The sequence below is a fragment of the Podarcis pityusensis genome (genome assembly GCF_964106645.2).
Source record: "Podarcis pityusensis genome assembly, chromosome: 14".
Taxonomy (NCBI): Eukaryota; Metazoa; Chordata; class Lepidosauria; order Squamata; family Lacertidae; genus Podarcis; species Podarcis pityusensis.
The window spans coordinates 26,224,627-26,239,519 of record NC_138039.1 but is presented as its reverse complement, the minus strand read 5'-3'; the positions used below and the strand labels follow the sequence as shown (position 1 = coordinate 26,239,519).

Here is a 14,893-nt window from a genome sequence, read left to right as displayed (position 1 = left end):
TGGCGAAACAGAGCAGTGCGCGGAAACACCATTTACCTTCCTGCCGGAGCAGTACCTATTTATCTACCGGTACTTGCACTTTGACTTGCTTTCGAACTGCTAGGTTGGCAGGAGCAGGGACCGAGCAACGGGAACTCACCCCATCGCGGGGATTCGAACCGCCGACCTTCTGATTGGCAAGTCCTAGGTTCTGTGGTTTAACCCACAGCACCACCCGCGTCCCTTAACAACAAAAGTATATGCTACTTAATGCCAGACGTATACAAAACAGGAAAACCAATGACACAATTAAAGACACAACAGAGGGCCTTCGCTGTGGTGGCCCCTCAGCTGTGGCATCCCCTCCCCATAGAGATGTGTCTGGCGCGTTCATTGTACAGCTTTTGGTGAAGGCTGGAGACACACCTCTGTACCCTGGCTTTTGACATGGGAGCAGCATTCGAAATTCGCCAGGCGCACTTGCAGCCAAGTAAAGATGCCCAGGCACCATGATGGCGCCTGACCTCTCCACCACCTGGAGGTGTGTGCCTGGGGATCCTTGGATCTTGACTGTTTCCACACACCACATCCTGTAGAATTTCTACCTGTTATATTTTATCGGCAAAAGCAGAATAAATTTCAGGAACCAAAAAGTCGTATTGAAAAACACAACTTTTGAGCTGTGTCTCTGGCCCCCAAATGGCAACTAGGAATTCTGTTTTGGCGACTGTAACTCTGGTTTAAGAAGCCATTTAGCGCCTAGCCTATATGCGGTATCTGAGTTTCTAACACTGCACTGGAGGTGCATGTTTGTAGCACTTACCTTATTCTTATGGATGTAATGTGTTTTAAATGGTTTTCGATGTTGTTCTTCATGCTGTAACCCACTCTGGGACCTTAGGGTGAAGGGTGGGTATTAAATGAATAAGCAATAACCCATAATTAAAATACACAACAATCCCATGCAATACAACAATCCATGACAACCTTTTATTTCATGGAAAGGGGGAGGCATGCCTCTGCGACAAGTCGGGAGGAGAAGAGCAGCAAGTGGGGGAGCCCCTGCAAGAGCCCCCAGAGAGACTCTGCTCATCAATTGCAGGGGAAGCAAGCTGTCGGCAGTGCCACTGACCGCCCCCACTCACAGGGTGCATTGCTATTTACTCTTTGCTGTCACAGTCCTCTCTAGGAGAGAGATCGCTATTATTCTGATTTTGCAGATAGAGAACCGAGGCCAAGGGTCACAGCCAGCTTTTAGCAGGACTCACTCCAAACCAACCCTGCACCTCAAATTTTGTCTTGAACTGCACAGAGAGGGCAAACTGGCTTTGAGCACCGAAAAGCAAGGACAAGACCCTCTACCATGAAACTACATTTTCCAGAGTTCTTTGCACAAGTTACTGCCGGGAGTAGCTCCGTACTTATCTTAATTTCTAAGGGAACATGCCAGACCTCAGCCATGCTTATAAGTCAGAAGCCCCCACCATGACCCACCGCCTTTCCCCCTGATGGGGGGGGTGCCTAGGATGAGGAAATGGCAAGAGATGTCTCAGCTTGAGCCCTCCACTCCTTTACCTGCCCAATCATGATCTCCAGCTGCACACAGGAGAGCAGCGGCTGGAAAGGGCAGCAGTCAAGGTAGCTTCAGAGAGAACAGGGAACAGCAGGTTCCAGGAACAAACACTCTGGGATTAAAGAGGCAAGAACAATGCTGCCCCCCCCCCACAGGAGGGGGTGGGTACTCTTGACTGCAGGGGCTCACAGCTGCTGTGCTTGGATTTCTGCAACAGGCAAGGCCATTGTCAGAAATCCAGGCACCCTACAGGACCTACGAGGGGTGATGGCAGAACCTGAAGGACATCTTTCCTTGGACTTTCCTGAGCTCAAGAGGCCCAGGGAGGTGGGGAGAAGGCAGCTGCAAGTCCCTAGCCATGGAGAAGGCAGGATGAGTGCAGTCCCACCCTTTCAAAATCTCCCCATCGCATTGACGCATCAATTACACCCCACAGAACCTCTGGCCTCCAAGCACACCTTAAAGTTTATTCTGAAACAGAAATAACTCCATATACAGTGGTACCTCAGGTTACAGATGCTTCAGGTTACAGACGCTTCAGATTACAGACTCCGCTAACCCAGAAATAGTACCTCGGGTTAAGAACTTTACTTCAGGATGAGAACCAAAATCGTGCGGCAGCAGAGGGAAGCCCCATTAGCTAAAGTGGTATCTCAGGTTAAGAACAGTTTCAGGTTAAGAACGGACCTCCAGAACAAATTAAGTTCTTAACCCGAGGTACCACTCTATGCTCAGGGATGCTACCCAAAATTAAGCCAGCCTTCTACAATGAAGCCGTTGGAAAATATTGGCTACATACATATTCATTTCACATGTAATTCTGTCTTACTATTTAATAAACCATAGAATTGTAGGGTTGGAAAGGATGCTAAGGGTCGTCCAGTCAGTGGCGTAGGAAGCAGGGTGCAGTAGGTGCGGGCCACCCCGGGAGTAATCACTGGGGGGGGGTGACAAAATGGCAAAAATATGTGTTTTTAAAATATATTTTTTTAAATTGGGCTCACGGTACTTTAAAAATAAATAAATAAATAACTCCTGCACCCCCCTTTCTACGTCACTGGTAGCTAGGTGAGGCGGGGGACACTGGGCACCACACCGCAGGGCCTGAGCCACGCATCTCTCCTGAGGGGGAGATGGCGGGTGGACTGCTTGCAAGTTCCGCATTGCTTTTTTGAGCTGCATGGGGCTTGCGTCTGCCCACTGCCTCAGCCACCCTACAGCTGAGGGGGAGGCTGCGGAGAGGCTCCACACAGCCCTGCCTTGGCTCGCCCCACTCTAGGCTGGAGTTGGCTTGCTCCGACCCTGGCTACAGGACGCACGCACCACACCGGGCACCCGAGCAGCTACCTATGCCGCTGTGTCCAGAACAACCCCCTGCGATGCAGGAATAACAACTAAAGCATCCCTGACAGCTGGGCATCCAACTTCTGTTTACAAACCTCCAGCGCAGAAGGTTATCTGCCATTTTCCTTCTCCTGTGACTTTGCATTGCACATCCAGGCCGCTCTCCAGCCAGAGGACCCCGTGTTTGTGCTTGGGAGCTGGCTCTATCCCATTAAATACATCCCCCAAAGCAGCCTTCCTAAACCTGGCCCCCTCCAGGTGTTCTAGGCTTCAACACCCATCATCCCTTGGAACCAGCACAGCTAGATGATGATGCTGAGCAAGTCGAGTGGGTGTCATAGTCCAAAACAGCTGGAAGGAACCAGCTGGAGGAAAGCAGACGTTTGCTCTTCATTGAGCCGCTTAGAGGACCAGGCCTCTGGCTTTCAGAAGCGGGGAGCCTCCACCCAGCCCTGTGCAAGTCCCTGGGTCAGCGTCTGCAGCAGACTCCTTCAAAGGCTGCTGTTATCAGCGATGCCTTTGGTGCAGGCACTTGGGGGCAGGGGGGCCTCTGCAGCCAGCTCGCGGTGGGGCACCCCCCACCGGAGGCAGATGGGGGATGCTGAGCAGCAGAAGGAGCTGCTGATGATGGAGGAGGGCAGCTGTGAGGAAGACCCTGGGCCCCCTGCCCTGCAGCAGCCCCCCTGCCTCTGGCGCAAAGGCAAGGTGAAGAGACCGTAGAGGATGGGGTCCAGGCTGGAGTTGAGCAGGCCAAAGCAGAAAAGGATGCAAGCAACGGAATGGGAGACAGCTCCCTCCATGGCGGCTGGCCAGAACCAGTACCAGAGGCCCAGCAAGTAGTAGGGGGTCCAGCAGACCACAAAGGAGCCCACAATGGCTATGCTGAGGCGCAGCATGCGCAGCCGGGCCCGCGGGATGGGGTCACACGAGCGGCGCAGGGGCAGCTCCTTGGCAGACACTGCAAAGACAAAGAGAGGATAATGTAAGACGAGCCTGCTGGATCAGGCCAAAGGGGGCCCATCTAGAGCAGCATCCTGCTCTCACAGTGGCCAACCAGATGCCTGTAGGAAACCTGCAGGATTCGAGCTCTAGAGTCCTCTCCCCTCCTGTGGTTTCCAGCAATTGGGATTCAGAAGCATTGCTGCCTCCAGCTGTGGAGGGAGAGCACAGCCGTCATGGATAGCCCTCTCTTTGAAAGCCATCTAAGTTGGTGGCCATCACTGCCTCCTGTGGGAGAGAGTTCCATAGTTTAACTATGCACTGGGTGAAGAAGGAATTCCTTTTATCCGCCCTGAGCCTTCCAACATTCAGCTTGCCTTTTCTCAGTCCCAAATGCTGCAACCTTTCTTCACTGGGGCGCCCTTGATCATTTTGGTTGCCCTTTTCTAAAGCTTTTCCAACTCTGCAATATCCTTTTTGAGGTGAGGCGACCAGAATGGTACACAGTATTTCAAATACAGTCACACCATAGATTTCTATTATGGCATTATGATACAGGCAGATAATGTAGCATCCTCATTTTGCTCCCCAGCTTCTCTGCATTTCTGGGTGATGTATACTTGAAGGGTGGTCCTTGCCCACAGTGGAAATTGCCACTCTACTAGGGGTCTGCATGGGGGTTTCACTCTCTCTCTCTCTCTCTCTCTCTCTCTCTCACTCACTCACTCTCTCTCACACACACACATATCAGAAGGGAGTGAGAACAGGAGAAACTTTGCCTGGGAAACTTCTTCCCATGTCCATCAAAACACTTTGCCGGATTAGAACAAAAGTCAGCCTTCCAGAAACCTTCTACCAGGGAACATCACAAGCAGGCGCTCAAAAGAGAGAGCTGTGCCCTGTTGCTTGCCCTGGCATCTGGGAATCAGGACCACAAGGCCTCCTCTGAGCACGGAGAAAGGCTCCATTTTTCCTGGTGAGGCTAATAACTTCCAGTTGACCTCTGCGGGTTTTTTCAGATTCTTCAAAAAAATCATTCCTGTGGCAGATAGTTCCATCAGTTAATTCTTAGTATGGGAGTGGGAAACCTCAGGTTCAGGGGTCAAATGCAGCCCTCCAATCCTCTCTACGTGGCCCTCAGCACTCTCCCCAATCTTTGCCGCCAACCGGCCTTTCTCCTCCCCTCTCCCCTGCGGAACTCACAGCAGCTGGAGGACCCGCTGCGGTGGGAAATCTCAAGCAGGATCTGGGAGCAGCAGGCAACCATGATGAGCAGCGGGAGCAGGAAGAGGCAAAGGAAGCTGAGCATGTTGTAGGCCGTCTCGTGCCAGCGCTGGGTGAAGGCACCCCTCGTTGTGCACTGGGTGAAGTTCTGCAGGGAGCTGATGGTGACCGTGCGGAACAGGAAGAGCTTGAGGGGGGAAACAGCAAACCGCCAAAGGTGAGGGGGGAGAGAAAATGGGGCTTTAAGCTCTTGCAACATGCTGCATTCAACCCCCCCCCCCATACACCCCACCTTACCCCAACTTTTTAGGAGAGAAGCAGCCATCCCACCCCAGGACAGCTACGCTCCTCTCCTGGTGAAGGAGCCTTTCTTCCTCTGTGGGGCTTGCAGCTTTTGGAAGTTTGGGTGCAAGTCAAACTCAGCTTGCAGAAGAGGGCTTTGCAAGGAGCTAAGTCAGGTAAGTTTTTAATGGCTGATGTTTTATCGCTTTTTTATTAATAATAATATTTTGTTGGGAGCTGCCCAGAGTGCCTGGGGAAACCCAGCCAGATGGGTGGAGTATAAATATTATTATTATTATTATTATTATTATTATTATTATTATTATTTGGCCTGCAGCATGGGCGTAAATCAATAAAAAAGTAAATCAATAAAAATATTTAACTAACTTGAGTTTCTTCCCCTGCTAACATGAAGGCTGCCCCCCACTAACAAAAATCCTGACTACGCTCATGACCTGCAGATTGCCAGACTAACCCTGTACCTTTATTGCTATACAGTGGTACCTCGAGTTACAGACGCTTCAGGTTACAGACTCTGCTAACCCAGAAATAGTACCTCGGGTTAAGAACTTTGCTTCAGGATGAGAACAGAAATTGTGCTCTGGTGGCACGGCGGCAGCAGGAGGCCCCATTAGCTAAAGTGGTGCTTCAGGTTAAGAACAGTTTCAGGTTAAGAACGGACCTCCGGAACGAATTAAATTCTTAACCCAAGGTACCACTTTACTGACTTCTCCCATTTGGCCATGAAGCTCACTGCCTCTCTCAGCCTAACCTACCTCACAGGGCTGTTGTGGGGATCAAATGCAGAGCAGGAAACAGAACTGTGAACGCCGCCTTGCGCTCCATGGAGAAAAGAGGTTTGATAGGGATGCGATAAAATGAATAAATCTGAAAGGGCAACAGTTGGCGAAGGGGGGGGCAAGTACCTGAGGAATGGAGAGCCCAGCGCTCAATAGCCACGAGGCGTACAGCAGGACCTGACTCCTGCAGCGGGCCTTGGCGATGGTCAGGGGGTGCAGAATGGCATTTTGGCGGTCCAGGCTGATGATGGCGGTGACGAAGGCTGAAGCGTACATTGCCAGGAGTCTGAGGAACATGAGGAGGCGGCACGCCCAGTCGCCCGCCCGCCACTGCAGGATGACGTTCCAGGCGGCATCCACGGGCATCACCACCAGGGCCACTAGTAGGTCGGCAGCCGCCAGGTGCAGGAGAAGCAGGCGGGCCTGGGAACGCTTGGACTGCGACTTGCCAATGCCAACCCACAGGACTGCCACGTTGCAGGCTGTCAAAATCACACAGAGCCCCAGAGTGATGGCCACGCGAGCCTTGGCCCCTGCCGAGAAGGTGGGCAGCTTCAGGGTTTCTGCCGCGGTGCTGCCGTTGGCCCACACAGCCCCCTCTAAGGGGAACAAGCCGCCACAGGGTGCCACGACTTCTGTCACACTGGAATTCTCCTCCAGGGTCATTGTGGGGACTGTTCACTTCCACCTAGGCAGCCGGGGGAGACACACAAACTGAGTTATAGGTTGCAGGCTAATGGGGATCTCACTCCCTCTCCCAGCAGATCCCTTGCTGCCCATCCACCACCACCACCCTTCTGCCTCACCTGGAGCTGTCTGGGATGTTTCTCTGGAGCAGCTGTATTTGTGCTGTCTCTCTCGGGGCCACTGACTCAACTGGCTCAAGCGTGGCCCCTCCAAGCCTCCACCTCAGGCTCTGCCCACCTCTCTACCTCCTTGGCACCTGCCCCAGCTCACCTGGCGGATTCCTCTTCACAGCAACAGACCCAGCCACTCAGCTCCCTTCCTGCTGCTCAGTGCCCTTGGCAGAGGCTTCTGTACTCTTAATACCATCCCATGTCACACTGGCTCACTCCCACCCCCAGAGGGAGGGGCATACGCAGCCAAACACAGACCCCAGCTTGGATACCAAGGCTGTTCAGAAGTGCAAAAGAAGGCTGGTTTCTTTTTGCATCTCAGTTAAGAGCAGAAACAGACTCGCAGATAACGGTTGCAGCAGCTGCTAAGGTAGTTTAGACAAGGCATCTTTTTCCTCATCAGAAAGTAGCCCCTGAGAACCCCTGTCAGCCTGTTCCATGCTTGCAGGAGTCACCTCCACTTGCCTTGGGATAAAACTTAAGTCATATGCAGATACTACCTTTTGAAAGGCCATCTCTTTCCTGCTATAAACTGGGGAAAATCGAAGATAAAAGAAAGTCCTTATTCATATAGTGCAGAGTTGAACTACGGAACTCACTCCCACAGGAGGCAGTAAGGCCACCAACCTAGATGGGTTTGAAAGAGAATTAATCAAATTCATTTGTGGCTACTAGCCATAATTGAGGCTAGGCAGCAAAGCTTCTCAATACCAGCAAAGCTTTACGCAAGCCTCTCAGCGGTCATTCCTCCACTGGTCACTGCTGTAGATACATGACCCAACTGCCTGTCTCCAGGCACTGCTATGATCTGCAAGGGGTTCCCACAGAGCAGGGTTGAAGTTGCCAGCCTTCATGTCATGTTTGCAGACATCTTTGTAATGCAGAGATGGTCTGCCAACGGGTGGCGTCCCTGAAGCCAGTGCCCAGTAAATCAAGACCTAACAATCAGTCATTAAAAGTGTGCACAAGTGAGGGTCCTGCTGCTGTTTGCTGCCACCAAGGGGAGCACTTTGACAAGTGGTGCTCTTTCACATCTTGGTAGAAAATGAGGGAAGATGCCAGGATTTGAGCAGAGGGACCCAGGCAGACCCAGGGCTCCATCACAGCCAGCATGGTGTAGTGGTTAGAGTCTCGGGCTTGGACCCAGGAGAGATCAAGGTTCAAATCCCCACTCAGCTAGGAGGCTCATTAGATGTGACCCCCAGTCACTGCCTCTCAGCCTAACCCACCTCACAGGGCTGTTGTGAGGATTGAAGAGGGGGTGATGCACAGACACCACCTTCCATTCCTTGGAGAAAAATAAGGGATATAAACGCAATAATAACAACAATAACAACAACATAAAATGGGGTAGCCGGGGGCAGGGGGGCACCTGCCCCTTCTAAATCAAGTAAACAAGCAAAAATGCTTAACTAAATGACCAATTGTATCACAGATAACTTGGTTCTGCCCCCCACCCAACATAAGGCCTGCCCAACCCTAAAATAAATCCTGGCTACGCCCATGCTATATACTAATATGTTGTTGTTTTTGTTGTTGTCCGTACGACAGGCAGCGGCTCCCTAGGGCTGCGGGCGGGCCAAACGGAAACACGATTGTTAGCGAGGGTCTCTGGAGCCCCCGGGGGCTGCCCTCAAGCTGTGCTGAGAAGCGGAAGAGGAGCAGAGAAAGGAGGCGGCGGCCCGCAAGCGGGGTAGACTCCGACGGGGCGGACGCCGCACTCTGCATCTCAAAGGCTCCGCTAGGACGATTAGCAAGTCCCTGCGCGAGGAAGGTGGGTTCATTAGGGGGCGGGGGAAGAGGCTCAAGCAGCCGCCAGGCAGTCGCCAGCAGGGGCGGGGTGCCGGGGAGAGCAGCACTCGAGAGCTCACGCAAATCCTGACACGCGGCGGCAGCAGGAGCACATGCCGCGCACGTCCAGCCCGCCCCGTCGAGTGTGGCTGCTGCTGCCGGGCCTTTGTTATGTACGGTGAGGCGAGGGGCGCCATCGGGCCGCCCTCCTGTCTCCCTCCTACTGGGGCCTGGTTTCTCTTCCCTCACCGCAGAACAGATGGGGGGCCCATGCCTCCCACTCCTGCCCAGGGTTGTGTTCATACGTGCAGCTTCCCTGGTTCTTGAAAGTCCCAGGAAGCCGAGGGGCTTGGTTTGCTGTCTTGTTTACAGACTATTGTATTGATTTTGTACTGTTCTAATCTGCTCTTAGACCTTTGGGGAAAAGCTGGTAATAAATATGCTAAATCTAAAACGGATTTTATGTTTGAGGTTTTTACAGAGGTGAAATAACGGGATTCCTCCTGGTTGAAATTAATAAATTCTGACTGTAAAAACTTTTCCTCTAGGTCTGGGGTGACCCTGGCAGGGGCGCTGGGTTTGGAGGGGCAGAAACAGGCCTTCATTAACCCATTAACCCCCACCCAACTGTCTTTGCCTTACTGCATGGGGTGTTTTTTTCATTCACAGGATCTGTATATTGCTTTTCACTGTCAAATATTCTCTAATCAGTTCTCAGAATTAAGAGTTGGAACCAGTTAAATAAACCTCTAATAAACAAATAGGTTAAAGTGGGATTCTTTATTTACAGTCATTTGTATCACACATGTTCTCTCTGGGTAAAAGCTACAATCAGAGGAGCTACAAAAATAATTAAAACATCAATTAATATAATAAGTATTGAAACAATATCATTATTAGAGACTCACAACAAATCAGGTGGAAAAAGCAGTAAAAAGAACAGCTCAACCATATGTTTGCAACAGGAGCGGGAAACCTGATTTTAAGAAATTGTATTAAAGCAATTCAGTTTGATTCGTAATAATTTAGAAAATTAATAAAAATAAATGGGGGGAAAGAGCTCAAGAAACATCCATAAAATAAAGCCCTCAAACACCTTCACCTCCCTCTAAAAAGGAAGCAAAAGAAGAGGGAGGGGCCTTTCCAGGGTCTTGGGGGTGAACGATAAGGAAGTCCCTGTTAATCTAGATTAGAAAGCAGCACAACTTCTTGGTAGATCTCAGAGTGGGGTGGAGTAGAGACATCAGGTGGAAGACCAATTAAGGCTTCAGACAGAGTCTTGTTGGACCTAGGAAGGAACTGGCAACCTGAGCAAAGGCTTTAGAATATGCAAAGTAAGTTTGCCAACACCTTATTAGCTGTGATTCCTGCATTTCAGAGTGTTGGACTAGATGACCCTTGGCTTCCTTTGAATGCTATGATTGTATGATTCTACCCATCCGTAGCCTAGCTGTGTTCAGTACCAGGTTCTAGATGAAGCTTCCAGACCTTCAAGGGCATCGTGTGGCCCATCACTTTGCAGCCATGTCATTGAGAAATTGCCAAGGAACGGATAACTGACCACGTGGGCTTCCATTTTCCAGCAATGCAGCCAGACCAACCCCTAAAAGTGGACTAACATACTCCAGGCCATATCCGTTGCTGCCTAGGAGTCCAGAGAGTCATAGGAATTTCCAGGCCACACAGTCCCCCAGATAGCCAGTGAGCCGAGGTGGCTCACTCCACTCCTCCTCCACTCAAGATTAAGTCTACATTTTTTCACCTCCGTCTAGTTCACCACTGGTCTCACATACAGAGAAGCCACTACCACTTCTCTTGGAGAACAGAGCAGGATGCCACCAGCAGATTCACGACACACCACTTCCTGACCCCAGATAGCCTTGCCCACAAGTGTCATGGAGATGTGGACTTGTGACAAAACAGATTTGTGCGTTGCAGGGGTTGAAATAGATTATCCCTAGAGTCCCTTCCATCTCTTCAATTCTACAAAGGGCAAATGAAAAGCAACAGGGTTACCCCACTGACAGCACCAGCAGTCTATAGGGTAACAAAGGAGGCTTCTGTCCCCCAAAGCACCCAAAAATACAGACAGGAAAAGATCCAGATGGGCTGTTGTGAAACAGAAATGCTGGTCTAGGCTCCTTGGGGAAGACATCAATAATTAACCCTAGATGGGGGGGGGGGGACAGGACTTGTTAGGGTCAGTGGGAAAGGAAAGCTATTTTGCACTTGCTCAGAGGCACTCTGTCCCGACATCTCACCCTCGTGTATTGTTCTGACTTGGAACTTGATTGAGTCATTGATTCACTGCATCTATATCTCCAAGGAGCTCAAGGTGGCATACATGGTTCTCCCCCTCTCCATTTAATCCCCACAACAGCCCTGTGAGGTAGGTTAGGCTGAGAGGCAGTGACTGGCCCAGGGTCACCCAGTGAGCTTCATGGCTGAGTAGGGATTTGAACCCTGGCCTCTCGGGTCCCAGTCCAGCGCACTAACCACTACACCACACACTGGAAGCAACGTCCTCTTCTGCCCTACCCACAAAGCCAGCCCACAAAGAGCCAAGCTGGCAAAGGACAGAACACATCAGAACACAAGAAGAGATGTCCTGCCTCCATGGAGGCAGAAGATGGCTATTGTGGCTAGTAGCCACTGACAGCACTCTTTTGGTCTTAATTTTTTTAACCCTTTCCACATTGGTGGCAATCAATGCCTCTTGTGAGAGCCATGCCAGTGACTCTTCCTTTTGTCTATCACAGCAGGGATTAGGGCAAAGTTTGTTCACAAATGCTACAACCTTGCCAGCTGCTCTTAGACTTCCAAAGCAACATGGAGGGAGAGAAGGCAGGGGCAGCTGGCAGAAGAGCTTAATTGGCACCTCTGTGGGTCATTGCTTCCTAGAAGGTCCTTGACTCTAGAGAAGAAAGAGTCTTTCAGTTTGGGAGGGGTCTTTCTGCTCCAGAGCGCTTCTTGCCATGGCGATGTCCCCACTGGGCTCCTGAGCTTCCAGATGCCAGTCAGGCCAGTTGGCACAGGGCAGGCGAGGGGGTGTGAAGGTCAGCCTTGAGATGCCGGCGGAAGGAAGCCCTCCAGGAAAGCCACCAGCTCATCGGGGAGAATCTGGAAAGAGAGGCAAGAGAGAAAGAGAGAGAGCAATGTAGGGGGTCAGCATCAGTCAAGGGCAAGTGGTCAGGAAGGGGGGCAGAAGGAGCGCTCTGTTCTTGGCTGTCCCCTGCTTTGCCTTATGCTCAGCTGCTGAACAGGAAACTGAACATCTGAATTAGACCCACTGGTCCATCTAGCTCAGTATTGCCTGCACTGACTGGCAACAGCTCTCCAGGGTTTCAGGCAAAGGTTTCTCTCCCAGCCCTATCTGGAAATCCCATTGGGATTGAACTTGGGACCTTTTGCATGCCTAGCCCTGAGCTGCGACGGTCCTTCCCGCTTTAAGGCTTCCCTTGAACCTGCCCAGGGGGAGCAGAGAATAGCCGGAGTCGGAAGGGCCGTTTGCAGCTGGAGGAGGTCCAGAGCTGCATGCAGAAGGCCACATGCTCAAGGCGCTGCCGGTCCGCGCTGGACGGAGCTTGCTGCCCAGGTGTGGCTCGAGGGACTTACCTGCGAGGAAAGATCCAGCTCCGCGAGCTCCGCAGTCCAGGGTGGCTCTATTCGCCCGCCTCCGTCGGTGGAGGACTCGGCAGGGACCCCGGTTCCGGAGCAGGACGGAGAACCCAGCAGCCAGGGGGCCGACGGCGAGGCAGGGGAGCTGCAGCAGCAGGAGGCGTCGAGGGGGTCCTGCTGGAGGCCGCGAGACCAAGCTAGGGGATCGGGTGCCGTCGGGGGGCGTCGGGCAGCGCGGGTCAGCGCCTCTTCGCTGAGGCCCAGCTGCTCGGAGAGGTGCGCGATGTAGCGGCTGGCCAGGCGGAGCGTCTCGATCTTGGTCAGACTCTGTCCGGCAGGCGCCACCGAGGCCGGCAGGTAGAGGCGCAGCGTGTGCAGGGCCTGGGCCAGGCGCCGCATGCGGTGCTTTTCGCGCTGGCTGGCGCTCTGGCGCTGCCCCAAGCCTAGCCGGGCCCGACGGCCGCTGCTGCCGCTACCGCTGCCTTTTCTGATCCCGAGGCCAGCGCTGCTCCAAGGGCAGGGCAAGGGCGAGAAGCCGCAGGAGTCCGGAGAAGAGGCCGGCGAGGCGCTGCTGGAGCCGTCGGGCCATCCCCACGTCGGGTGCTGGGGCTGAGGCTGAGGCTGGGCGGCCCAGAAGGAGGGCAGCTCCAGAGCTGGGCTCCCGAGTGGGGCAGTGGGATAGCCGTGGGCCATGGCTGCAGCCGAGCTGGCTCTGAGAGGACGCCGAGGCGGCCGCCGGCCTTTATGCCGGCCCGAAGGTGTGAACTGGCACCTCCGCGAAGCCCAGCGGCGCATCAAAGCCGGACCCTTTGAAGGGGGGGGGAATACCACCCCGGCCGAGGGGGGTCCTCTTTGGGGACGTTGGGGACGCCCCTTCCCTTCTCTAAGAGACCCTAATCCACCCGCAACAAGTTCCAGGAGAAAAGCGATTATTTTTTCACGCAGTGCATAATTAAAACTGTGGAACTACCTCCCACAGGAGGCACTCGTGACCACCAACGTTCGTGGCTTTAAAAGAATAATAGAATCATAGAATTGCAGAGTTGGAAGGGATCCCAAAGGTCATCTGGTCCAACCCTCTGCAATGCGGGTATTTCAGCTAAAGCATCCATGACAGATGGCCATCCAACCTCTGCTTAAAAACCTCCAAGGAAGGAGAGTCCACAATCTCCTGAGGGAGTCTGTTCCACTGTCAACAACTCTTACCAACAGAAAGTTATTCCTGATGTTTCGTTGGAATCTCCTTTCTTGTGACTTGAATCCATTGGTTTGGGTCCTAGCCTCCAAGCAGACTTGCTCCATCTTCCATGTGACAGCCCTTGAGATATATTTGAAGATGGAATTGCATTTGCCGGAAGCCACTGGAGGGAAGTGTGTTCTTGTGCTTGGGTCCTGCTAGCGGGCTTCCCGTAATAGGAGTCCGGCTGCCCACTATTGAGAACAGGATGCTCTACTAAATGGGCCCTTGCTTCTTATGGGGCGTGAATGGGGCGCCTCATCTTGGGCAGGTGGGATGAGACATGAGTCTGACTGACAGGGAACAAAGGAAACCTCATTGGCATTGGAAGGGGCTCCCAGGTGCCAAAGCAGAGCCCAAGGGCAGCAGGTGCCACATGCAAAGGCAGGCATCAGGGCCTGCAGCAGCCCCCTGCCCTGCCACAGGCCAGGGACAAAATGGAGCCCCTCCTCAGCCAAAGGGGGACTAGATCAGCCTCCCTCTATCTGGTGCCCTCCAGAGTTTTTGGACTACGACTCACATCAGCTGGAGGGCACCAGGTTGGGGAATCCCAAGCTTGGTCCAAGGACTGATAGTCACATGGTTTGTGCTCTCTGTCCCTAAGGAGTGTGATGCAAAGCAAGTTTCTCTCCTAACTAGTCACTCTTTGGCGCATGTGATTTAGCCTTTTCTTTTTCAGGGTACAGTCAGCATAAGCATCATTTGCCCTTCCAACACCCTTGCAAGGTAGGCCTCCCAGTGAGCTGTATGGCTCTTTGTGCATGGCACACACTAGGCCCCCAAGTCACTTACTGTATGATCTGTTGTGGCTGGAAAATGCCTCCAGTGCCAGGAACCTGCACGGTATATATAATCCAGCCTGAGGGCCCCTCCAGAAGCCCCTCTTTGCTCACTGGGAGGACCTACCATCCACTGGCACAGGGACTTCTCTGTAGTAGCCCCAACCACCCCTGCGTATATAGAATGCTCTCCCCCAAAGAGGTCCACCTGGAGCCAACCTTGCCATTATTTTGGAATCAAGCAAATACATCTTTTGTGTTCTTGGACAACACCAACAATATTTGGCTACATTGTACTGTACAATCTGTTTCTAATCTGTTTTTGTCATTTTATTATTGTATTTCCACCTTGGTTGTAAATCAGTTCAGGACTTCTTTATTTGGGAATGGCATACCAATTTGTCAAACCAGAATCAGCCCTGACCTCAAGAATCAGGCCTCTTCTTATCCAGGGTATAGTTTCCCAGCCT

General features: G+C 52.4%; 1 protein-coding gene and 1 pseudogene across 2 annotated transcripts; both read right to left on the bottom strand.

Annotated features, from left to right (window-relative positions):
- Window positions 1–3,387: 3,387 nt before the first annotated feature.
- Window positions 3,388–6,807, bottom strand: LOC308462455 (gonadotropin-releasing hormone II receptor pseudogene; annotated as a pseudogene). Its single transcript has 3 exons — window positions 6,268–6,807; window positions 5,039–5,246; window positions 3,388–3,854 (listed from the first exon to the last, which is right to left on the bottom strand). The product of its transcript is annotated as a gonadotropin-releasing hormone II receptor pseudogene (transcript).
- A 3,988-nt stretch (window positions 6,808–10,795) lies between these two features.
- Window positions 10,796–13,126, bottom strand: LOC308463167 (uncharacterized protein). Its single transcript, XM_080981333.1, has 2 exons — window positions 12,405–13,126; window positions 10,796–11,909 (listed from the first exon to the last, which is right to left on the bottom strand). The coding sequence occupies exons 1-2, from the start codon at window positions 13,098–13,100 to the stop codon at window positions 11,847–11,849; spliced, it is 759 nt and encodes a 252-aa protein (XP_080837459.1). The 5' UTR covers window positions 13,101–13,126; the 3' UTR covers window positions 10,796–11,846.
- Between the last annotated feature and the right edge of the window lie 1,767 nt (window positions 13,127–14,893).